This window comes from Carassius carassius, chromosome 9, assembly GCF_963082965.1.
Source record: "Carassius carassius chromosome 9, fCarCar2.1, whole genome shotgun sequence".
NCBI classification, from domain to species: Eukaryota; Metazoa; Chordata; class Actinopteri; order Cypriniformes; family Cyprinidae; genus Carassius; species Carassius carassius.
The window spans coordinates 19,266,115-19,291,041 of NC_081763.1; the positions used below are offsets into that span (position 1 = coordinate 19,266,115).

At 38.8% G+C, this 24,927-nt stretch overlaps 2 protein-coding genes across 4 annotated transcripts in view; both read left to right on the forward strand.

Annotated features, from left to right (window-relative positions):
• Nucleotides 1-327: 327 nt before the first annotated feature.
• LOC132149208 (histone acetyltransferase KAT8-like) lies at nucleotides 328-4,661 on the forward strand. The gene is made up of 11 exons (XM_059558223.1): nucleotides 328-707; nucleotides 929-1,003; nucleotides 1,107-1,285; nucleotides 1,402-1,455; nucleotides 1,788-1,952; nucleotides 3,251-3,340; nucleotides 3,468-3,608; nucleotides 3,700-3,793; nucleotides 3,881-4,031; nucleotides 4,165-4,319; nucleotides 4,428-4,661. The coding sequence occupies exons 1-11, from the start codon at nucleotides 377-379 to the stop codon at nucleotides 4,490-4,492; spliced, it is 1,500 nt and encodes a 499-aa protein (XP_059414206.1). The 5' UTR covers nucleotides 328-376; the 3' UTR covers nucleotides 4,493-4,661.
• A 7,930-nt stretch (nucleotides 4,662-12,591) lies between these two features.
• Nucleotides 12,592-24,927, forward strand: part of LOC132149209 (histone-lysine N-methyltransferase SETD1A-like) — a 29,964-nt gene continuing 17,628 nt past the window's right edge. For 2 of the 3 annotated variants that reach the window (XM_059558224.1, XM_059558227.1), the window contains exons 1-8: nucleotides 12,750-12,970; nucleotides 13,668-13,812; nucleotides 13,912-14,010; nucleotides 14,135-14,405; nucleotides 15,365-15,489; nucleotides 19,683-19,930; nucleotides 20,019-21,720; nucleotides 23,858-24,859. In XM_059558224.1, coding sequence (XP_059414207.1) covers nucleotides 13,675-13,812; nucleotides 13,912-14,010; nucleotides 14,135-14,405; nucleotides 15,365-15,489; nucleotides 19,683-19,930; nucleotides 20,019-21,720; nucleotides 23,858-24,859 — 3,585 coding nt within the window. In that variant the 5' untranslated portion in view covers nucleotides 12,750-12,970; nucleotides 13,668-13,674. Of the gene's footprint in view, nucleotides 12,718-12,749; nucleotides 12,971-13,667; nucleotides 13,813-13,911; nucleotides 14,011-14,134; nucleotides 14,406-15,364; nucleotides 15,490-19,682; nucleotides 19,931-20,018; nucleotides 21,721-23,857; nucleotides 24,860-24,927 lie in introns of those variants that run through there. The other variant, XM_059558226.1, reaches the window with a different exon arrangement.

A 24,927-nucleotide genomic window follows, 5' to 3' on the forward strand; every position in this document is an offset into this window, starting at 1 on the left:
GTAAACCATTGTTCTTAGTGAAAATGAAGGAGTAAACATTGCAATTAGGAAGGAGTCTAACCACTGTGGAAGTTGAGTTTAGTTTGTGTTAATGTCACCAATCCATAAATCAGAACTCTGAAATAAAGTTTGTTCTTTCTGTTTCAGGTTAAATAAGATAAAACAGTTAAATAAATAGGATAAATGTTTAATTTAATGAATATGTATATATTACACATTTAATAAGTGTGTGTGGGTGTATATATATATATATATACATATATATATATATATATATATATATAAGTGAAACAAAACGCTGATACTACACAAAGCAGACAAGTCGTACTGCGCATGCGCGACTCTACGCGGTGTGCGCAATGTTTTCAAATGAACAATGATGTCTGGCGTGGCGATGTCGATGTCCCACAATCGTCACCAAAACATGAACAATTCATATGATAACTGCGGATCCGAAGAGCGAATGGACGTTGATATAGACACTGGAACCCACCGAGGGAGTTTGGAGACAACACGAGCAACATGTTCATCAAACGGCAGTGGCGGGGAAGAGGACGAGGCGGAGGCCGCTGATCGAGAACGAGAAGCCGGGGGCTCGAGTACTCCGCACTCCGGGGATGGAATGTCGCACGTCGGCGGCAGAGACCAGGAGGTGTCAGTAGAAATCGGGGAGACTTACTTGTGTCAGCGTGCGGACAAAACATGGCGTAAGCTCATAATGGAAAATGCTAATTTGGATATTATTTCATATACACTTAATTTGCCATTTTTAGTTAAATTCTGAAATCCTTATGTATTATCATTTATAATATAGTTATGAGAACAAATACATAAGCGACAGCCCATGCAAACCTAAAATGTGCATGGATATTGTGTTTATTTATTTATTTATTTATTTATTTATTTATTATTTATTAATTTCTTCCAGATTCAGCAGAAGTTATTCAGTCTAGGCTGAATGAGCAGGAAGGCAGAGAAGAGTTTTACGTCCACTATGTTGGATGTGAGTGGAGTTACCTTTCATTCATTTCTGATCATACACAAATACTTTACACATCTGTGTATTACAGATTCACTGAGCACAAGCTCTCTTTTGTCATTTGCAGTTAACAGACGTTTAGATGAGTGGGTTGGAAAGGCACGTTTAGCCCTGACAAAGACTGTGAAAGATGCAGTGAGAAAGAGTGTGGAGGAGGGTGGTGGAGGTGAACTTGTGGACCAGCCTGAGAGGAAGATCACCCGAAACCAGAAGCGTAAACATGACGAGATCAACCATGTGCAGAAGGTACCTGTCATCACATTTCTGCACATCTAAATGAAGCAGTACTCAATTTGATCAGCGCTTTATCTGAAGAAGGCCATATCAGTGTAATTATTTGACTGCTTCTTTTCTTCTTTCAGACTTATGCAGAGATGGACCCCACTACAGCAGCCCTGGAGAAAGAGCATGAGGCGGTAAGAGGGGGCAACATTTGCATAACACGCATAGTGGGAAAAAAAATCTGCTTTGCAGTATATCACAGTGCTTATGGCATGGGTGTCCAAACTCGGTCCTGGAGGGCCAGTGTCCTGCAGAGTTAACCTCCAACAAGCCTTAGCACACCTGCTGGAAGTTTCTAGTATGCCTGGTAAGACCATTATTTGCTGGTCCAGGTTTAATTAATTGGGGTTGGAGCTCTGCAGGACCGAGTTTGGAAATCTCTGGCTTATAGTGTTTCCATCAGTATCAATAACAAACTACATCCATCTGTTTTATCTTTTAATCCAAATGTTGCTTTTATTTTCAGATCACAAAAGTAAAATACGTGGACAAGATCCAGATTGGGAACTTTGAGATTGACGCATGGTACTTCTCTCCATTCCCTGAGGACTATGGAAAACAACCCAAGCTTTGGATCTGTGAATACTGCCTGAAGTATATGAAGTATGAGAAGACTTTCAGATACCACCTGGTCAGTCCACACATACAGTAAATCTGTTATTAAACCATAAGGGGGTGCTAAACATCTTCACTAATGAATTTAAATGGTTGGAATAAAGTGCTGCAGTGATGAGGTGTTTTTGTAGGCCAACATAGAATTAGCATCACCCTGGTTCCCTCAACAAAAAGTCAGTATTATTTTTCCCCTGGCCTTTTTTATGAAAATAAGCTCTGTGACCAACAAAAGTTAATGATTCTTACACATTCACCAAGATAATCTTCACAGATGAACACAACTTTTATGAATTACGTGTAAATACAATCACCAAAAATAAAAATAAAACAGATGGATGACCTCTACGTCACCACCATAGATATGTATATGAAGAATTTGAAAAGTGCCATCTTATTTTTTCTTCTAAAATTAATTAGGCTCCTATGTTTATGTTAGTTTATTTCACTTTAATGACAATGAAAATAACCTATCCATTGCTATCTATCCAAGTGATTGAACCTGCACATAGGAGCCTGATAAAAAAATTAATTTTAAAAGAAAATTTCAAATGTCACTTAGAGGCTTTTGCATCTTAACTCTATATGTAGATGCTTTCTAGTTTCTATGGGCCACTAACAGCGAGTACGGTGGCCCCAAGAGAGCTCAACGTGTTGTTGTGTAGACCTAAATAACACCATACAACAAGATCAGCGTGTTAGCTGACACAACATTAAGAGTTACCAGTGTTTCAAAACTTGTAATATTGAGTTCATACATTTAAAAACACAAACCAACACATTCTCACCCGTGAATCTTTATTTAAAATCTAACAAAGTTGAAAAGTTTTAGTTAAGATGTTTTGCAAAAGTGTAATTCTGAACACAAGACAAAAAGCTCATTAGTGAGTATGTGAGTTTTCCTATATTGCATGAGTAATGTCCCCGACAACATCTGTAGTCCCATTTAGGAACTTGTTAGCAAGCTTAAGAAAATCTTAAATGTATTTTATTTTGTTGAATACATTGTCAAGACATCTTGAGCTTGTTTTAGACCATTTAACAAAGACCCCATTCAAAGAACCCACTGACTTCAGGAACCAGAAGTGCAACAATTCTGCCTTGTTTGGGTTTAAGGGCTCTTTCCTGTAGCACTTTATTTTACAAGCATTTGTTCATAGATCTGTGTTGTTCTGTGTCAATCATCTGATTTTGTTTGTGTGTGTTTTATAACATTTTGTAACATTTCTGGCCTCCTAGAATAAGGTTAATGTTTTCATGGAATTTATACCGTCTTTTGATTTCCCTTTCTTTGTTCCTTAATGGCTCCTGTTTCAGTCGCAGTGTCAGTGGCGTCAGCCTCCAGGCAAAGAGATTTATCGCAGAAACAATATCTCAGTGTACGAAGTTGATGGGAAGGACCATAAGGTGAGCCAGGTCATACCTGCCATTAAAATGAAACATAGAAACAAATTATTTTATGACAGATTCAGACTCCTATGCAGGTGTAAATTTTTCCTACAGTTTGTTGTTCTCACTGTCCTTCTCACCGTAGATCTATTGTCAGAATCTGTGTCTCCTGGCAAAGCTTTTTCTGGATCATAAAACACTTTACTTTGATGTAGAGCCATTCATCTTCTACATCCTCACTGAAGTCAACAAACAGGGAGCACATATTGTGGGCTACTTCTCTAAGGTAAAGCGTATTTTCTGTTCGTTTTTGAAGTGAATCTGTTCATTTGTATCTTAATTAACAATGATTTATCTTATGTATTCTTCATGAGCAGGAGAAGGAGTCTCCAGATGGGAACAATGTGGCTTGTATTCTCACTCTTCCTCCATACCAGCGAAGAGGATATGGAAAATTTCTAATTGCATTCAGTGAGTTTCACCTCTCTGCAGTTGCTCTCTTCTGATAAAAGCACTTTAACACACTGATAATTGTTCTTTGTGCCTTATCCTTCTTAGGTTACGAGTTGTCTAAGCTGGAGAGTATGGTGGGGTCTCCAGAGAAGCCTCTGTCAGACTTGGGAAAGTTGAGTTACAGGAGTTACTGGTCTTGGGTACTACTAGAAATTCTGCGAGACTTCAGAGGGACACTGTCCATTAAAGACCTCAGGTACACATCCAGTCCCAAATACAAGAACCAACCAGCATGCAAACTAACACATGAGGTCACATGCAGTGTTGTAATTTTACTGCCAAGTATTTGATGATGAGATCTAACTAATGCATAATGTCTACACCCACAGCCAGATGACCAGCATTACTCAGAGTGACATCATCAGCACACTACAGTCTCTGAACATGGTCAAGTACTGGAAAGGTCAACATGTCATCTGTGTCACACCAAAACTTGTAGAGGAACATCTCAAAAGTGCCCAGTACAAGAAACCACCAATAACAGGTAACTGATCTGTAAAATGGATATAATGCAGCTTTGTTCTATTGTTAGATTATCTATGTGTTATCACACTTTTAAGAGTTTAAACCTTTACTTTTTGTGTTTCTACAGTGGACACGCATTGTTTGAAATGGGCACCTCCCAAACACAAGCAGGCCAAGTTTTCTAAAAAATGAGGCCAATCATGAACAAAGAGAGTGAAACCGACCCTTCACCCCGGATGTTTTTCACCGCTAACCTAAATGTCATTTAGAAATACTTTCTCCAAGAGAGAAACGTCTAAGATTGATCATTCGCATTGTAATGAGTCTGTTATTTTTTTAAATAAATGAATAGTAATATTCATGTCTCTGTTTGCGAATCCCCTTTATTTAAATTAAACATCAGTATGGTACTTCAGTTCTGTGTTCGGTGAGGTAGTTTATTTCTTCCATGATCACATGGCTTTTGGAAGAAAAAAACTTGTAAAGTCAAGCTACATTATGAAGTGACGTGAGATACAGCCAAGTATGGTGACCCATACTCAGAATTGGTGCTCTGCATTTAACTCATCCAAAGTGCACACACACACACACACACGCGCTATGAACACACACCTGGAGCAGTGGGCAGCCATTTATGCTGCGGCTGCCGGGGAGCAGTTGGGGATTTGGTGCCTTGCTCAAGGACACCTCAGTCATGGTAATTCTTCATTGATATTGTTGATATCATTGATACTAAACTATAAACTGTTTCATTTCATTCTTATTAATGCTAAATTATTTAATGAAGTATTATTATAATTATTTTACATATCATCATTATTATCTTGCCTAAAATGGTAAATTAAGGGTCCCAGATGCTTCAAGGTAACCATGCTGTTTTTGGTAGTCTTCTTATAATCAGTCATTTTTATAACATTTTAATGTTTTTTGTTTTTTTTTCTGATCAGCTTTTTTTTAAATGTCTTTAATTCAACAAAACAACATCCATTCAAACAGAGAAGGGGAGCAACAGACATCAATAATTTTACAATCTGAAGAAAAAAAATTAATAATAATTATGGTAATTCCTTTATATAGTCCAATTCATAACCATGGTTTTAATGTGAATATAATGATTAAAATATGGTCGCTATATAAAGAAACAATGGTGAATTCATTGTTACTGTTGTTTTACTAAAAGTACCATAATTTAACCGTGGTTCCTGTAGTAAAACCATGGTTAATTTTCATAATGATTTAAGTAACAGTGCAAACGTTGCATATATATATATATATATATATATTTATTATTATTATTATTACCTATTTAAAAAAAAATTCAGACATCTATTCATATAATGTGTTCCGCGAAATATTATTGTGTGGCTTACAAAAAGATTACTCATAATTCAGTTCAGTTGAGGTTTTTACCAAAAATAATCTCAATCTAACGGGGCGACACGTACGGCAGGAATTCCTCTCCGCTCGGTGAAGGTCTGTGAATCCGAGAACAACGGGCTCATTATTTGGGAGGAGGCTGAGAGGGCGCGTTGTGATTGGATGCTGGCAGCAGGTAGAAACGCACAGGTACTTTCATATATTCTCTGGCAAAAGAAGATTCCTGCGTTTTCTCTCGCTGATCTTTTCTTGGTCACATCAGCATTTTGTCTTCATCTCCCAGCGCTCATGTAAATGAATGTCGGAAAGGGCAGCGAGTATGTTACGTTTTCAGAACGAGGCATCACAAATCTGTAACTTGGCGCGACCACAGTCCTCGGATGTTCGAGGTTAAACCGTTTCCTTGTGCGTTAAAAATAATTTTTTTGAGTTGAATTACATTTTTTATTGTTCGAGTCAGTAGCGTAGCCAGAAAAGAGACTCTGTGTGTGCATATGAAAATCTGGGTGTGCCACATTTATTGTCAGATTACTGTGCAAAATTATGGGATAGTATTTTTGTCGCACTGCTTCCGTCCAACCATACTCCTAGTGGTAATTTGCAGGTCGTGTCAAAATGTAGTTAATTGTTAAATGTAATAATTTTCTTCCAAATACGATAATTTTGACCTTCTGGTACGATACTTGGACATTTCCAATCTGGCAACACTGTCTGTTGATGTTGGGCCCGGGGAGGGAGAAACATCCTCATCAGGGGCCCGTTCTTCGTACGTCGCTTATTACATCCGAGATCAAATGACACATCCAAGATGCTATCATCGTGCTAATCATGATCCGGCTAATTGGGTTCTTCGAACACACCTGTTGTGTATGATTAGTATCGCTGGATTGAGTTATCTGAGATAATTGCGCGTTCATGTGTTGGTTTAAAAGGGGATATGTATCGATACTCGAAACCATGATCAGCAGTGCACCGATTGGCTGGTGGCAAGACGGCAATGTAATGACGTCATATAATTTAAAATGACACCCGACGAAAAACTTGACAAATTTCTGGACTTTTATAAGGAAACAGCCAAGCAAACAAAACTACATAACTGTTATAATAGATACATGAAACAGATAATAGATGCATGTTTTTATTTTATTTGAATTTTTTTCATGATTCCCAATTATTTATATTCGCAATTTATAATAGTTGTACAGTCTTTACATTTTTATTTCAATGTAGAAATTATCTATTCATTTCATTTTATATTTGGACAGATTTGTTACGTGAAAGCATTAATGAAAGTTTCTTAAGGGTCAATATCATTTTATCTGCAACTCCTGCGCTCCATCAAGCCACTCTTATAATAGCAGTCATCTATTATCTGTGAGAAAATGAGAAATCTTAAATTTATTTAATTCCTAAGCTTCGGCCAAGATTCTCAAAACACCTATGAAAACTCAAAGCAAACAAGTAATGAGGACCCTGGAGAAAGAGCATGAAGAGGGAGATGAAGAAGACAAGCAGAGGTGGAGTGGGTAGAGGAAGAGGAGATAAACAATGAGAGAGAGGTGAAAGGTGGAGGATGTAAAACTGGCTGTGTCTATAGTAGGCTGTTATGGACTACACAGCATTTTTATATTATTTTTAAATAATTTTTTTAATGATTATTATTTTAAATTATTGTCCCTGGATCAGTACGATACTCTTGTAATAAAGTAGCGGTGGTCGCAGACATATTTTGAGTATCAGTTCTGGTTGAAAAGAAGCGATCTAATCCTGTTTACATGAAATAAGCCTGCTCCCGAGCAGGTTTAAGCTTACGCACCTGTTGCTATGACAGAAGCTCCGGGATGAGCTTCGAAGAACCAAATGATCCAAGATCACGCCAAATCGTCAACAATCAAATCCAGCTAACTGAGTTAGCGACGTACGAAGAACGGGCCCCAGGAGTTTACTAATGTTATACTTCATTATATTTTTAGGTTTTATTTGGTTTACATGTAGTGTCAGTATACTACATTGTTTTCATTTTTTCTCATTTTATCAGTAATGTTTTATTATGTTTTATTTTTAAGCAAGTTATATGTAGGGTTGCACCGATAATGACATTAAGGTTTGATGCTATGTTAATATGTTCTGATACAGATCTGCTGCAATTTTTTTTTCTTTTTTCCCCCCTCTTTTCTCTAAGCTTGATTGTGTTTATGGGGTGTAGTCTAACATGGTAATGCTTTTGTTAAAAAACAAAAAACAAAAAAAAAAAACATTATTTTTCACATAATTTACCTTTATTCCACAACGCTCTGTCCCTTCTCCTATAAACGCGTTAGGGCTGTCACTTTTGAGAAAAATCTAATTCGAATGGATATCGAATATCATGCAATGTACGTGCTCGCACCCCCCCCCCCACGCATAAAAAAAAAACACAAAAAAACACCGTAGCCTAATGGAGATTCAATCACAAATGTATTAGCAGTGAGTCATCAACAGGACTATCTGGATTATTATTATTTTTTTACTTAATGTTTGAAACAGCAGGTTATCAACTTAGAATATCAAACCATTTTTGTAGGCATTAAACTGCCAGAAATTTAAAAGACAATATCTCCGTTTGAACTTTCAGTGGCCATAACTTTGCAGATATTGTTTATGCTCAAACAGCAACGTTACACACTAACTAATGTTAAAAAAGTGAAAACACAATCAACCACTCCTTTAATGGGCAGATTAAGGTTAAAATCCAGAGGTGGGTAGAGTACCCAAAAACTGTACTCAAGTAAAAGTACTTCTAGAAATATTTACTCAAGTAAAAGTAAAAGTACTAGTCTTGAATAGTTACTTGAGTAAGAGTAAAAGAATATCGGATAAAAAATCTACTCAAGTAGTTAGTTACTAGTTACTTTGGGTCATATATACTGAGCCTATTTTTATTTAGATATATAGATAAAATGTATGTAATGTATGTGTGCGTGTATAAATGTATATATTTAATCAGCCTTTACTCCAATTTATGTAATTTATTATAAAACCCTGTCTGTTTACTTAAGTAACAGATATAGGTGTCATGCCATAACATATTTTTAATACGACTGACTTTATATTAAATGTGAATTTAACATTGAAAGTTAATGTGATATAAATATTGCTACTAATCTTTCATTGTTCAGAAAGAGAGCAAATAACATTTACATTATTAAAGATCATTTTCACTGACAGTCTATATTTCAATCACTCTCAGAAAGTCCCATTAAAATCACTGAACCTGTTAACACTGAAATCAATATCTTAATTAAAGATTCGTACACACATCTGCACTTTGTTGTTTCTGACGAGAGAATTCGCCAGAAAGAGGTATTCAGTCGGTGAGCGAGTGAAGGAAGCACCGGCATTTTAGCGATGACTCATCTGAACGCCTCTGATTGGCCAATGCTTTAATAAGCTCAAAAGAATCATGTGTGATTTGTTATAATGCGCAGTTCTGTAAAAACACATCTATCTCTGGCTCAGCGCCAGCAAGCAATCACAGATCTGAATTTAGCAGCTGATGATATGACTCGCTGATCGCTCTCACGCCGGTGTGATTGTATTAAAATTAATAAAATCTTAATCGGCTATTTTTTGTCTTTTGGAAGCTGCATTCAACTTGACTCCCCTCTGTTATAAGCCACACACGTACAACAAACTAATGTCACAGTGGTATCGTGTACTGTAATCGAATGTAGCCCAAGTTATTACCTGTTAAACAGTAGACAGCACACGCGGTGTTCATCTAATAAGGATCTCCATCGCTAGCAAATAATAACCTTTGCAGATTTGCTTTCAATTCAGTGCAGTTCCAGCCACGTTTTCAACGCTCTTTCTGTTCTTAAACGTTACAACTCTGAGTGAACCACTTCAGACGCTCAGCGCGTGCGGCAGGGAACTGAACGACTCATTCAAACTGATTCATGAACCAATTCACTCGTTTGCCAATTGGTTTGATCAAGCCTTTGAACAGAGTTGACTCAAAAGAATGAATCATTCGCGAATGGGCATCGCTCATTGCCCAGAGAAAAGTAGACGGCGCGTTTGGAATAAACTGAAGCATTTATAACATTTATTGTATTAAGATAAAGTAACGAGAGGAGCGACGCCCACAGTAACGAAGTAAAAGTACAGATTTTCCCCAAAAAATTTACTCAAGTAAGAGTATAAAGTACCCATCTGTAAATATACTCCGAAAAGTATTAGTTACCCCAAAAATTACTCAAGTAAATGTAACGAAGTAAATGTAACTCGTTACTACCCACCTCTGAATGTTACATTAACATAATTATTTAAAGCAAGCAGATGATAAATCCCATCTGGCTGTGATCCTTTAGAACACATCTTAAGGTGCTGTCTAGTAAAAACACCTGTTCTCTAAATCTTCTCCATCCTCTCCTACAGGATTATTGTGTGTTGCAATGCTTTAATGAATCTTTTAATCTCCTCCTAGGCTGTTTTCTACAAGGTTCAGCGATTTAGGCTTTTCCTTTTGAAGAAGATAAAAAAGAAACACAGCACTATAGAAAACTGGGAACTGGGAAAGATTAGTCAAGAATAAATTAGGCATGTGTGACTATAAAATAACAAAATCTTAAGGGCAGAAAAAAAGAAAAAAGGTTTTACATTAGGGAATGTTTAAGGATCCTTTACAATCTTATAGGGATCCCAAAATAGTATGGTTTTAGGACCGTTGATCCAATAGGGGATGAGTGGTCACATTAGTTATGTCTCTATTAATTTAAATGCAAAAATGAATACAGTTTCTGTCCAAAGTAACAGAACATGGACACTGTTTGGGTGAAGGTCCTGGGCTAAAGATGTGCCTTCGATCTGATAAAATAAAATAACTGATTTGGGGAAAGAAAATGATTGAGTTCACAGAAGCACTGCAAATCTGCACGGTAAATTAGTATATGGTTATGGTAAATTTTTTGGAGCAAAATGGTTTGAAATGGGGTCCTGCATGACTTTTGGAAGGATATATCAAAAGGGTTTCAAGTAGCCCTTATGGGTTATAAGGAAAGGTGAACCTAATGAGAGGGGACAGCAGGAAAAGGGGGCAAAGGGGATCTTGTCGAAAATATGATGGAGATGGGTGGGGCCTTTCCAGCCTCAAGAGTGAATTGGGGCACTACTCTCATCAACCTTCAATTCGTCTTGCTTCTCTCCTTCTCCATCAGAATGGGCGATCGCGGAGGATAGAATAAGTTTGGTGGTAAGTGACAAACTCTTTAAACAAGGAACTTCAGGGGTTTAAAGAGAGCCTGATCAAAAAGGAGTGGGCGTCTGGTCGTGTCAAAGAAAAACTTGCCCTATATTTTTTAAAAGAATACACTGAAAAGAATGTGGTAACCACTTGGTGTGTGTGGTCAACAACTACACTTTAATACATTTGGCAACAGCATGCTTATTATAGAAGGTTAAGGAAGAAATATAAACTTAACTGAAAACTATCATAGTGAAAAAAAAATCTTAAAGAGATATTTAACTTAAAAATTAGAATTCTGTAATTCACTTACCCTCATGTTTAAATTACATTTTCTTCTGTGGATCTCGGAAGATATTCAATTATTTAATTTTTATGTAAATTATTTTATGTAACTTCAATGTTTCAACAAATATCTTTCTTTGGTTTTGAAAAAACACAATGGACCAACACCAGCAGATGACATTGCATCCCAAATCATCACACACTGTGGAAACCTAACACTGGACTTCAAGCAACTTGGGCTATGAGCTCTAGGACCATGGGTTTCAAGTGAAATACAAAACTTGCTCTCACCTGAAAAGAGGACCTTGGACCACTGGGAAACAGTCCAGTTCTTCTTCTCCTTAGACCAGGTAAGACGCCTCTGACGTTGTCTGTGGTTCAGCAAATTCCTTGACACCTCTGTGAGGTGGCTCTTGCCTTGACCACTGCCTCAATCCATTCCTTGTGAAGTTCCCTCAAATTCTTGAATCAATTTTGCTTGACAATCCTCATAAGGCTGTCGTTCTCTCGATTAGTTGTGCATCTTTTTCTTCCACACTTTTCCCTTCCACTCAACTTTTTGTTAACATGCTTCGATACAGCACTCTGTCAGATTCTTTAACAATGAATGTTTGTGGCTTACCCTCCTTTTGAAGGGTGTCAATGATTGTCTTCTGGACAACTGTCAGATCAGCAGTTTTCCCCATGATTGTGTAGCCTAGTGAACCAAACTGAGAGACCATTTGAAGGCTCAGGAAACCTTTGCAGGTGTTTTGAGTTGATAAGCTGATTGGCATGTTACCATATTCTAATTTTGTTGAGATAGTGAATTTGTGGGTTTTTGTTAAATGTGAGCCAAAATCATCACAATTAAAAGAACCAAAGACTAAAACCACTTCAGTCTGTGTGTATTGAATTTATTTAATACACGAGTTTAACAATTTGAATTGAATTACTGAAATAAATGAACTTTTCCACGACATTCTAATTTATTGAGATGCACCTGTGTGAATCTTCTTCTTCTTCTATGGGATTTTACGGCAGCCGGCATCCAATAAGTTGCATTGCTGCCATCTATGGATCTATTATATCATTTCACTATATCCTTTTATTCAGTCCAGAGTCTATTAAAAATTTAAAAAGACAGAGTTTTCCTTTCTTGCTTACCCCTACTTCTAAAATACTTTTCAGAGATATTTCTTCCATACCAATTTTTCACAATTCTCTGTATAGCCTGTGTGAACCTAAGTACACGCAGAAATATCAAGTTCGTACTTCGATGACGTAAAATTAATCGAAAATGCACATTCGCCAAAAATAAGTCACTCACTCTTACATCGCTCATAAATATGTTGAGCTGTTCTAAAAAAGTAAAGTCAGGAAAATAGTTTAATGTGAATTTTATGAAACTAATAACCACAATCTATTTTTAACATTATGTGTTAAATATTGCATAGTAAAGGAAAATAGCCGGGAATCATGTGGAAAGTGCGAGTGCCAATGCAACGGTTAGTATTTCTAGTGACTGATGGCGAGCAGGCGAGGCTCTCAGGTTAGTTACGCGATGGCCGCTTACTGTATTATGTTATTCTTTTTAGTACATTTAATTTTCTGGCGAAATCTGAAGACGTTTGCCGCATCGATATTGCACCGGAATACAAGCGACGCCGTTTTAGACCGGATTTAGGGCCCATACTTTAAAACGGAGCTAGATTTTAACTAAGGATTGTCTATTTCCCCGTCCGATACAGGCCTAGCTGTAGCGAGCTAGCGGGCAATCCTCCTCGAGACGCGCGCGCCGTTGCGTGAGTCTCCATGCACACCGTGTGGGAATATTTCTGTTTAGTATTGGGAATGGGTCTAAATTCGTTTGCTAGAAGTCATTAGTATTTGCCATGTATTCTACTGTCACATCGTTTTGAAGTTGAACTCGCGCTGTGAGCAGCTAGCAGCTTCAGTGTTTATGATGTTAGCTTGTTGTTGTTGTTGCTAGTCGATATGTCAGATAGTACAAAATACACAATATCTGCAGTGCTTTTTGTTTATTACTCCGTAAAAAACAGCGGAGAGCCGTGCTTTTATTTTCCACGCTTTGTGTGTGATAAATGTGACATTTTAAGTTGAATATAGCATATTTTTCTAACTCCGATATAAGTGACGCAAAAATCAGCTTGTCAGATTGATGACAAAATATAAGTCAGCATCTTCTTAAAGAGGTGACAACAAATTACAGCCCACTAAATAGAAACCTCTTTGTGTGCGTGTGTTTTTATTTTTATAAACAAAATGAAAACTTTCCTTGTGGAACTGTATCTGTCACGCTGTTTGCTTTTATTGTTTTGATGATTACAATGTAAGGTTTTAGAGATGGACAGCCATATTGGTTGCTTGTTGAAATGAATGAGCCTTAAGTGTAAAGCTTTTCTTACTATACCTTCAGCATGAGTCATTGAGCATTAAAAGCATCTGCACAACATCTTGCTCTGGTCTGTTTCTCTGCAGTGATAGCATGGATCCGGATTGTGGGGCGGACTCTCAGCAAACTCTTAGTCTGCAGTGGAAGAGCTATAAGCTCGTACAAGACCCTGCTATCCGACGGGTTGCTCAGAAAATTTACAGATATGATGGGATTCACTTTAGTGTACCGGTATGGATGTACATATACACCTAACTGTCAAACAGACCATACTTACACTTTTGTGTGTGCATACTTAATGTAAAGTCTGTGTATTCTGCTTGTTTTTAGGATTCAGGATTCCCGCCTGTGGGAGACTTGCGTGATCCAAGACCCCGCAGAATCTGGTCTAGACACACAGAGCTGTCACTGCCAGTTCCCAAATTCAAGGTATGCCTCTCTTTTTTTATAATTTCAACTTATTATGCTGCTTTTCTGGTGAGCTCTTTGTATTAGTCTATTTTTCTGTTGTACATGCTAAACCATTTCTTCATTTTCTTTTCGCTCTTCATAGTTGGACGAGTATTACGTAGGTCCTATACCACTTAAGGAAGTGACGTTTGCGAGGTTGAATGATAACATCAAAGAGCCGTTCCTGGCAGAGATGTGCGCTAAGTTCGGTGAAGTTGAGGAAATGGAGATTCTGTTTCATCCCAAGACACGAAAGCACTTGGGCTTGGCCCGCGTCCTCTTCACCAGCACTAGAGGGGCCAAAGACACTGTCAAACACCTGCACAATACTTCTGTCATGGGAAACATTGTCCATGTCCAGCTAGATATCAAAGGTGTGTTTCTGTCTTTTCATGTTTTTGATCATTCATATTTTGAGGTATGTACTTTCTGTATACACTACTGTTCAAAAGTTCAAGATTTTACAAAGGTTTTTTTTTTTGTAAAAAAAAAAGAAATGTTTTAATTCTGCAAGGTTGAATTAAAGTGATCAAAAGTCACAGTTAAAGATTTTTATTTCAAATAAATTGTTCTTTTAAACTTTAAATTGATCAAATAATCCTGAAAATCTATCACAGTTTCCACAAAAATATAATGCATCACAACTGTTTTCAACATGAATGATAATAAAAAAGTTTCTTGAGCACCAAAGCAGCATATTACAATGATAGATCGTGTAACACTGAAGACTGGAGTAATGGCTGCTGAACATTTGGCTTTGCAATAAAATAAATGAAGTACATTTTAAAATACATTGTAATAGAAAATTATTTTCAAATTGTAATAATATTTCAAAGTATTACTGTTTTATCCATATTACTAATCAAATAAATGCAATCTTGGTTAGCATAAGAGATTTATTTTAAAAACAGGATATTTAATCCCGCATGCTCATCTTCCCCCTTTTTCAATTTTAAATGTCTTTTGCCTTCATCTGACATATTAAAAATTAATCTTCAAAACCACTAATATTTTAATAACATTATTAAATGTAATCCTTATATTATGTGATGCCTAAATTCATTTGTAGCATTTAAAATGTATGATTTTAGTTTTAAATTATTTACTATACATTTATCGGGAAAAAACATAGTAAAATTGTATTTGTTTGCATTCCTGCTTGCAAAGAAATGTCAATTCATTTTAGAATAATGCTTGTTTATATCCTTCCATCTCTTTATTTCTTGCATGTATGAAACATAATGATAATAAAACCGTAATGGATGAGTCGGAAATTTCCATTATTGCAATTAAAAGTGCCACTCTAGTTGGATTTCTATTGTGTTTTTTCTAGGCCAACAGAGGATGAAGTACTATGACTTGATTGTGAGTGGCTCATACACCCCTCAGACAGTGCCAACTGGAGGCAAAGCTCTCACTGAAAAACTTCAGCCCCCTGCCCCGACTCAGCCAGATACAGTGAGTACCAAACAAACCTTAGATCAGCCACACTGGAAATAATGCTTTGATTACCTATAAGTGTGTGGTTACCAGACAAAGTTTCTTGGTGTCCTTGAAGAGCAAATGGCCTTCCTTGGATTGAGTTGTCTTGTACCCACTAGTGGACCACAAAATGCCTAAAAGTAAAAGAGCCTCGCACAAAGCATTGAGATTTTCCAAATGCAGATGAAAAATGTTTGTGTCTGTAGACGGTGGCTGCTGGCATTGAGACTCTACTGGCGTTGGGGCTCTTAACTCAATATCAGTGGGCCATTTTTTTCAGATGTCATGTTTGTGACATGTTTTTCCCCTGTGTACAAGCATTATGATGTTCAGTGACCAATGTTGTTTCCCCTCACTTATCTGTAGGAATTTTGGATTGCTTGCGATTAGGGCTGGGACAACGCGTCGAGGTCATCGATGACGTCGACGTATTTTTTGCGTCGACGTCATCGATTTTCGATGCGCAAAATATGCGCATCGATTCGTCGACCTGTTTTTATTTCTCTAAAAAACGTTTGCAAAACATTTACCTTATGTGCGCTAAATATACGCGATGGCCGGATCAACATTCTGTCCAACGTTATATAACCAATCCAGGGGTTTTTCTGCATTGATCTTTTTTTTTGGCGGCTGTCAAAGCCTTATTTGATCGGTGAGTGGCAGTGACAGGGCGCGTACGGGAGAGAGCCCCGGCTGCGCGCGCACTCACAGTCTTCAAACAACACGAGCGCTTCTTGCTCTCTCCCTCCCTTGTGCATATTAACCAAAATCATTAGACACGATAGAAAAAGGGCAGAAAGCCAAAGTTTCACGCGCAGTTTCACTCACAGTCTTCAAACTACACGAGCGCTCTCTCTCTCTCTCTCTCCCTCGTGAATATTAACCAAAATCATTAGACACGATAGAAAAAGGGCGGAACGCCAAAGTTTCACGTGGAGCATTCGGAGATTTTTTTTTCTCCATGACAGGCTGCTGGCTCCCACTGTTAATTTTTATTTTTTGGAAAAGCACTCTCTGTATTAGCTTAAAGCCCTCAAGTTTACATTGGTTACTGTATTCTTTCAATTGCTCTAAACAAGTATTTTGGGTGAACTTTTTTATTGAATGCTAGACATCAAGTTGTTGTTATTTTCATCTTAAAGAAGAACTTTTTTTCAGTAAGCTAGGCCCTATGTGTTCAGTAAGCTTGTTTCAGTAAGCTATGTGTTTTCAAGGCTTCAAGGTTTTATTGAATGCTATCTCTATTACTATGCAAAGTAATGCATTCTTAGTCAGTCTTTTATTTTGTAATTTTAAGAGCAATAAACATATATTGCAATGTTAAGGAATTCATGTTTTTTTCATTCAGATATGTAAATCAACATGTATAAATTGTTAGTAGTCAATTAATGGGGAGATAATCGAAATCGAATCAGTCTGAAAAAATTAATAGTTAGATTAATCGATGCATCGAAAAAATAATCGCTAGAATAATCGTTTAAAAAATAATCGTTTATCCCAGCCCTAGTTGCGATCATTGCTTACGTTTCCCTCAAGGGGACAATTATGTAGCCACACCCTTGTAATAAAAAAAATATTAGTAATAGGGGATTTTATAAAAAAAATTTTGTCTTAATTTAAAAAAATTATTTCTATTGCTATTTTCCTAAATATTAATTGGGCCAGTCACAGTTCAGGGCCTTTTATTTTATATAACTGTGGGCCCTGTTTAGCACACGATTTACTGTATTTTTATTTGAAATGCAGTAGTATTGAAAGTAGGGCTGAACAATTAATAAAATTTCTAATCGCGATTACAGTTATGGATTCCACAATTACGTAATCATTCAAAGTCCATTTATGTTATTCTGTGCAGGGCTCTGAACCGGTTCAAGGAACGAAAACGAAAACAAACGAAATTTTGACAGGAACAGAAACAAACGAAATCAAATTTTATAGTTCCGAACAAAATCGAAAATTTGAAATGGCCATTAACCGGTTAATAACGTTATTTTGTCGTTCCATTTAATATTTGAAATTTGCTGTCAATGAATCATGAATTCCAGAAGTACGTCCTATGCAAATGTGACGCTGAAGCCAGCAAGTGATATGTCCGCTCAGCTGTGAACTCATCATAGGCAAGTCGCAATGCCAACGCACCGCACTTAGTTTATCTGAGGATAGTGTGAGATGAATTCAACAGATCACACACCTGCAGCACTTCTGTGAATGGAGAAAACTGAAAAACGAGCCATTATAAGCTTACATAAAAAGGAATATAGGCATATACACTAAATATATTTTACTTAAATCATATTGACAGATTAACGAAACGAAAGAAAAAGTGAGCTAAATTACGGTTTATTGTGACACGTTCCAAAGTTTTCAGAAAGGAAAACGAAAGAGAGAAGTTGTTTTCTTTATTTTGCAAAAGCTGACAGCTTTGAATAATGTCTTGCCTCTATAACCAACCAGCTTTGGTATGACCATCGCGCTGATGCAACATCATTTTGCTTTATTAAAGCCTGTACATTAACAAAATAAAATAGTTAAAGAAATAAATAAAAAGTTAGACTGCTCCGTTGTGCGTTCAGAGTGACTGCGCCTCACTGTGCTGATACAGCCGATTTGAAGGATGATTTTTTATGTAGATAAAAGTACAAACACTATATAATAAATAATATTTTAGCATCCAAATGCGTCGGGAACATGGAAACATCTGGATTCGTGCCGGATGACGGTTTTATAGCCTAAACTTGTTTTGTTTTCAAGAGAAACTAATAGCTGTTTTTATAATGTTTGTAAACATTTTGCTTTAGACTACAGGCATTTTAGCCTTCATTATTTCGTAAAGTAATAGGGCTAATAAAATGCAATGCCGCAACTTTAGTTAATTTTTTTTTCACTTTCAAAACACTTTTTTTCACTTTCTGCCTTTTTTTTTTTTTTTTTTTTTTTTTTTTTTTTTTTACAATGCAGCAAATATTTTTAAATATCTTAAAAAAAAAAACTTTGATGTCTTTAAAGTGTTGATAGATTTTTTTTTTGTAGCCTACATCTGGCCAAAATCTCGAAAAGATGACTAACCACAGCGGGTTATTGACTAACGTTAGATCTCTATTTTTTCCTTTTGAGTATATAAAACGCTGTACTTTATTATTATTACATTACTATTATTGTAGGGAGTGAAATTTAAGGCTAAAATGAATGTTCTATAACTTTAAGATATAAAGGTAATATCAGGAGAGAATAGTCTGCGCGCAGTTATGAGAGGTAGAGAGAGAGAGAGAGAGAGAGAGATGACTAACACTGTGTAATCAGATGTGGCTAATTCCTAATGTTCACCTCTTCATGTTTAATAAATCAAGTGTTATGATCTGCCGAGCTCCCTGTCCTGGAGGACACCGGTCCTCCTTCCAACAAAGCCAACGAGCTAGCGCACGGTAAGAACTGTAAAGCCTGCATATAGAAACGAAGCGCGTTACATTATTATTAGGCAAATTATAGACACATAATATTGTTTTTTTAAAAATAACGTTATTAACTGTTATTTTTTCCACCCGAACCGGTTTCGGAACGGTAATAATTCCGAGGAACGCAGGAACAGAAACGTGAAAATATCGATTCTGCTCGGAGTGAACCAATTGAATTTTCTTTTCATTTTCAATCCTTGATTCTGTGTGCCTAAAATGCTTTTCTTTTTTTCTACGTCATCTTAAGGGTTTTTGAAATTTTTCTAATTTTAGTTTTAGCATTACACTATAATACCATATATATATATATATATATATAGAATTTTTTTTTTTTTTTTTATAATTTAAAGAAGAAACCAATCCGATGTATAGTTGACATTTTGAGGCTTAATACTAAAGTAAAGCACTAAAAGTTTTTCAGCTTGTTTATTTTCATATTAAAATACGGCATGCTGTTGCATCAAACGTAAAAACGTATAAACATCATTCAGTGTAAATTGTCATATTCGTAATTAATAATCGCAATTACAATTTCAAGGGAATAATCGACAATTATGATTTTTGTGATTGTTAAATAATGGCAAAGATCGATTGTGAAAACTACACACATACACTATTAACCAATACCGATAATTGAAAAAAATAACTGATAATGTGTATCACAAATTTTTATTTTTACCCTCTCTGAATGATTAATTCTATTTCTTCTTTTGTTAGTCGTCTGATATCCGGCGGAGGCTCTCCACAGACCAGATGTCAGCTCCTGCTGCACCTCTAAACTCTGGCAGCACACCCCCATGTTCTGTGGACACTGGATTAGGAGACCAGCGCCTAGACACCCCTCCATCCTCATTGGGAGGAGCCTATACGCCGGGTTCCTCTGCTTCTTCACAGGGCGGTGGCACCCCTTACACCCCTCGCTCTGCAACCCCTTTCTCCCAGGACTCGGGATACTCTGTGGGCAGGTTGGTTTCCGGATTTACATAAAACCTTGATTAGAAGTTGCTCTGTTAAGTTTCTTTAACGATTTGGGAAAATATCCTTTTGTTTCAGGCACGGTGGCTATAGCAGCACTCAGAGTTATCCCCAGCAGGATATGCTTCCATCTTCCTCCTGCTCCTCTTCTGCAGTCTCCTCATCATCAGGTTTCAAGCCCCCTCGCTTTCATGATGACTCAAATGTTCCCCCTCTGCAAGAACCCTCTGTGTTCCACAGGGGTCGGCCGGGATATCCTCCATCAGCCCCCTTTAGACCTAACGAACCTCCCTATCCGTATCCCAGTGTTGGAGGTTCAGGGATGCCCATGCCGCTGCATCCACCCATGCCACCTCCAGGGCCTCAGTTTGAGCCACCTCCGCTGTCCGACAGAGAGAGAGACCGAGATAGAGAAAGGGGACACAGGGACAGGGATCGGGAGAGAGACTCAGGCGGGCGTTATGGAGGTGGGATAAGCTCCCGACGTTCTTCTTACCATTTTCAACAGGATACAAACTCCTCGTCCACCTCCAAATCCTTCCATTCACATCACTTGCATCATGCTGATCGGCGGGAGGATAGGGATGGCAGGGGCTACCGGCGCGACAGCTCAGGCTCCCGCTCGGGAGATCACGGAAGGCATCGGAACCACCATCACTCCCACAACCACCACAGCAGCAGTGGAGGCGGATCGAGTCGGCGGAGGAGCAGCAGCAGAGACCACGAATGGGAGCGAGACAGAGAAGGAGAATATAACAGCTCTGATCCACGTTACGGAGGCCACTCAAACTCCAGCCACCACTCATCCAACAGCCTCTCCCCTCCCTCTGCCAACTCTTATGGAGGATACTCATCGTCTAAAGACCTGTCCCCCTACGACACACCTTCTTCCTCCCGGCTTGAGCCCTCGCCAGCTTTCCGTCCACAGCAGAGTGCAGGCGAGAGTAGTTTTGGGATGGGAGGAGGCATGGACAATGACTTCCGTGCTAATTCTCACCACATGCCCCTGGCACCACCGCCACCACCTCCTCCCCTCCCGCCGGCCTCCGTCATCGCAGCCGCTGTGGCGGAAACGCTCAGCTCTCTTGACTTTGGTCAGGACAGTCCCGTCCGAGAAGAACAGTGGACCAAACCCAAACGCTACCCCAGCACCCCACCCCATCATCCTCGGACACCTCCAACATCCTCGCCACCTCATGCCTCAATCCCGTCATCCTCCACCTCCCCATCCTCCACCTCCCTGGCTCACCACCTCCCCTCTTCAACAGCATCGCTCTCTCCGCCTCCTCCACACCGTGACTCCTCCCCGGAGCCTGACTCCACCAATGAGAGCCTGCCATTCATGCATCATAGTAGCAGCTTGGACTCACGTATTGAGATGTTGCTGAAGGAACAAAAAGCCAAGTTTTCCTTCCTTGCCTCAGATGATGAGGATGATGAAAAGGAGGAGGACAGAGAGAAAGGAAAAACAGACAATGGGGGAAACAGACTCAGAGAGGAGAACGGTGAAAGGCCTAGTCATAAGAGACAGGGAGAGAAGGAAGGAGGCCAACAGAGGAGGAGAGGAGAGAAAGATGGACGCCGCAACAGGGGCAAAAGGCAAGGTGGTGTGGTGGGTGTAGGCAGGAAAACGCCTCCAGAGGTGGCCTCTTCTACTCCCACTACGCACAGTTTAGTGCCAGAGTCTCTACAGGGCCAAATGCCACCGCAGGAGGAGCACATAACCTCTGACTCACACAGGGCACCACACACACCACCCACCTACAATGGAGAAGCACAGGTGAGCCCTACTGGTTACATGTTACATGTAAAACAACGGTAGGTGCTATCATTTGTAATTCAAATCTGCTTGTTATGGGCCACCTTTTCCAGGTCCCAAAAGATCCCAAAAGAACTCCACAAACGGTGCATATGTTTAATCATATTTTTTTGTGGTACTATCAAAAAAGAGAAGATTTCTTGTTTATTCATTGTTAAAATGTTGATGTCTGGGATATCGTTAACCTGGAGACTGTAGTGTACACCAGAAGTAAAAAATAAAAATAAATTGAGCTTAAGTGTTTGTTATAGATGAAGAGTGCTCATAAATGACTGTTGAGAGTATTCTCACTTAAAATGGAGTAGAGGCTTGGAAAGAGTAACAAAGCCACAAACATCAAGCCTCCACCAGTAAATAGCAGCAAATTAATCAAAAGTCCCACACATCCACAAGACACAAGAAGCTTACATTTGCGTTGAACATTATGGTAGATATATTAGTGCTAAATTACAAAATGCTCTGAGATGTTCACACCCTAAGATTCATGATTAATTTCTGTGGCAGTGCTCAGCAACAAAAGATAAGGGAAGCATTCCATCCCCTCTTTTTTTAAAGCTGATATGTCTATTTATTTCACTATTATAACTATGCACTATTATTAAAAGGTTAGTTGTATTTGCATTAGGTTTGTTTTTCTGCTGTTCACGACCCTATCAGAACAGACCTGTTATCCATTATCATTAATATAGATGTTCATTGTTGATATAAAGCAGTATTATGTGCATTAATATCTTCATGACTTCCTTTAAAAGGGTTAGTTCACCCAGAATATGGTGTATATCATTTAATATATCATTGTATATAATTTAATCACTTTAGTTTGGTTCCAAAACCAGAAGACTTCAATTTATCTTTAAGACAAATGAAGATATTTTTAATGAAAATGTAAAATTTATGTTGATGATGATGAGCTCTGGACATTTTTACTCTGTATGGATTGATTTTACAGCCTGTCCCGCAGCAGAAATATGAATGTTGCGATTTGTCTTATACACTAATTCAAACACATGATGCTAACAGTGTTTTTAACATCCATAGCTGTGTTTACATGGACCCTAATAATCCTGTAATAGGACCAGAAGCACAATCAGAATAAAAAGTCACATGTAACCACGTCAATTGGATTGAATTGGCCAGATCCGATTAGATTTTGATCTAAGTGTAAGGAGTGGTAAGGATGACATGTAAACACTTGATTGGAATGAAAACTTGAATCTGGGAAGTACTGCGCAAATGCAATGATGTAAAAATAGTATAATGACGCTCGGAAAGAGCTGTTCTTCCTGTTAAATAAAGTGTCATAAATGAGTGTCCCATCATTCTAAAATTCTGTTTTCACTTAGCGTCTGTTAAGTGGAGCAGGACAACAACCACCAGTCATTGTTTAGGACTCATGCTGGTCATTGCCTAATTAGGACCAGAAAAAGATAAATGTCAAGTGTGCTTTTTAAAACGGTATGCGACATTCATGCAGTGTGCGCATGTCAAAAGGTTAAATCCGAGCAGAAGCATGTGACATAAACATCAACCTGACCACTTTATTTAGCATTCATGTAAAAACTGCATTCAGATTTGTCAGTCAGAATGAATTTATTCCAGTGGAAGCAAAAAGTGTCCATGTAAACGTAGTGTCTCAATGTGTTTCATTTGAGAGATACTACAATCAAATACACTGAAACTGAATTATATTCATGACAAACCATCAAGATAAAACAAATTAAGATACTTTGAATGAAATCCTATCCAGTTGCTTGAGTATGGTTGATATTTAAAAATATCTTCATTTGTGTTACAAAGACAAACAATATTCTTATGGTTTTGGAATGCATGAGGGTGAGTAAATGATGCTAGAATTAGAATTTTTGGTGAACTATCACAGTTGAAGTCGCATTTTATTTTTATAAACGTTAGTAATTCTGACATGACGTAAATGATCCAGTAAGTTAACAGAAGTTCAACATGCTTTTGCTCTTTTTCATGCTCTGGTAGACTTTGGCATGTTCCTTTCTGTAGCCCAGTGCTTCTCAATTCCAGTCCTGGGGACCCACTGCAAACCCAGTGGGTTTAACGTGTAATCTTCACTCTCTCTTCTCTCCAGCCTTCTCCTCACTCCTCCGGGGAAGATATGGAAATATCCGATGAAGATGACAATGCCATCACCACAGCAACCCCCCATCCCGCTGCCTCTTCGTCCTCTTCACCGGCCACCTCCTCACAATCTGCCCTCCCCTCCCAAACCCCAGATCCCTCTGCGAGTCCTGCCCCGGACACCAGCCAGCACTTTAGTGCCACCATGCCACCTCTGCCCATCCCATCATACCCTCCCCACCTCCCTCCTCCACCTCTTCCCGGCTTCTCCCTGCAGCCTCCGCCACCCCCTGGCATACCACCTCCGCTTCCTCACTTGGAGCTGCACCCAGAGTACCCTCCTCCTCTACCGCATCACATGTACGACTACGCCAGCTCCATGGAGCTCATGAGCCAGTACTGCGGAGGAGCACCCATGTCATTCCAGATGCAGACACACATGCTCAGTCGTCTCCTCCAGATGCGAATGGCCTCCTCCAACAACTCTACGGCACCCACTGGAGAAGTCCCGTCCGCCTCTGAATATCCCCCGTCATTTCACCTACATTCAATACCGCTTCCGCATGCACCTCCGCACCACCCACACCACCCATACATGGACCAAGACGGGAATGTTGCCACCCACTATGACCAAGACCACCGCTACATCCCCTCTCACTTACCATACGCCTACCCAGACCCTCACGCCGCACAGCTTCCGCACCATCACGCCATCCCACCTCCTCACAGCCCCTGGCCTCCTCACCTACTGCCCCAGCAGTTTCCTTCCCACTATCCTCCACCTGGTTTCGGCACAGTGTCTGGCGTAGATGGAGAGCTGTACGGAGTGGCAGGTGACCAGATGGCCGTAGTAGGCCACAACCCCTACGAGTCAGTAGTTCAGCAGGTACTGGCAGCTTTGATCGAGGAGATGAAGAACATCATGCAGAGGGACCTGAACCGCAAGATGGTGGAGAATGTCGCCTTTGGCACCTTCGACGAGTGGTGGGACCGCAAGGAACAGAAAGCTAAGGTAACGTCATAGAGCTTTCTGTGTGTTTTTTGTGAATGACCTTCAGTGTTCATGAGCTGTACCACCTC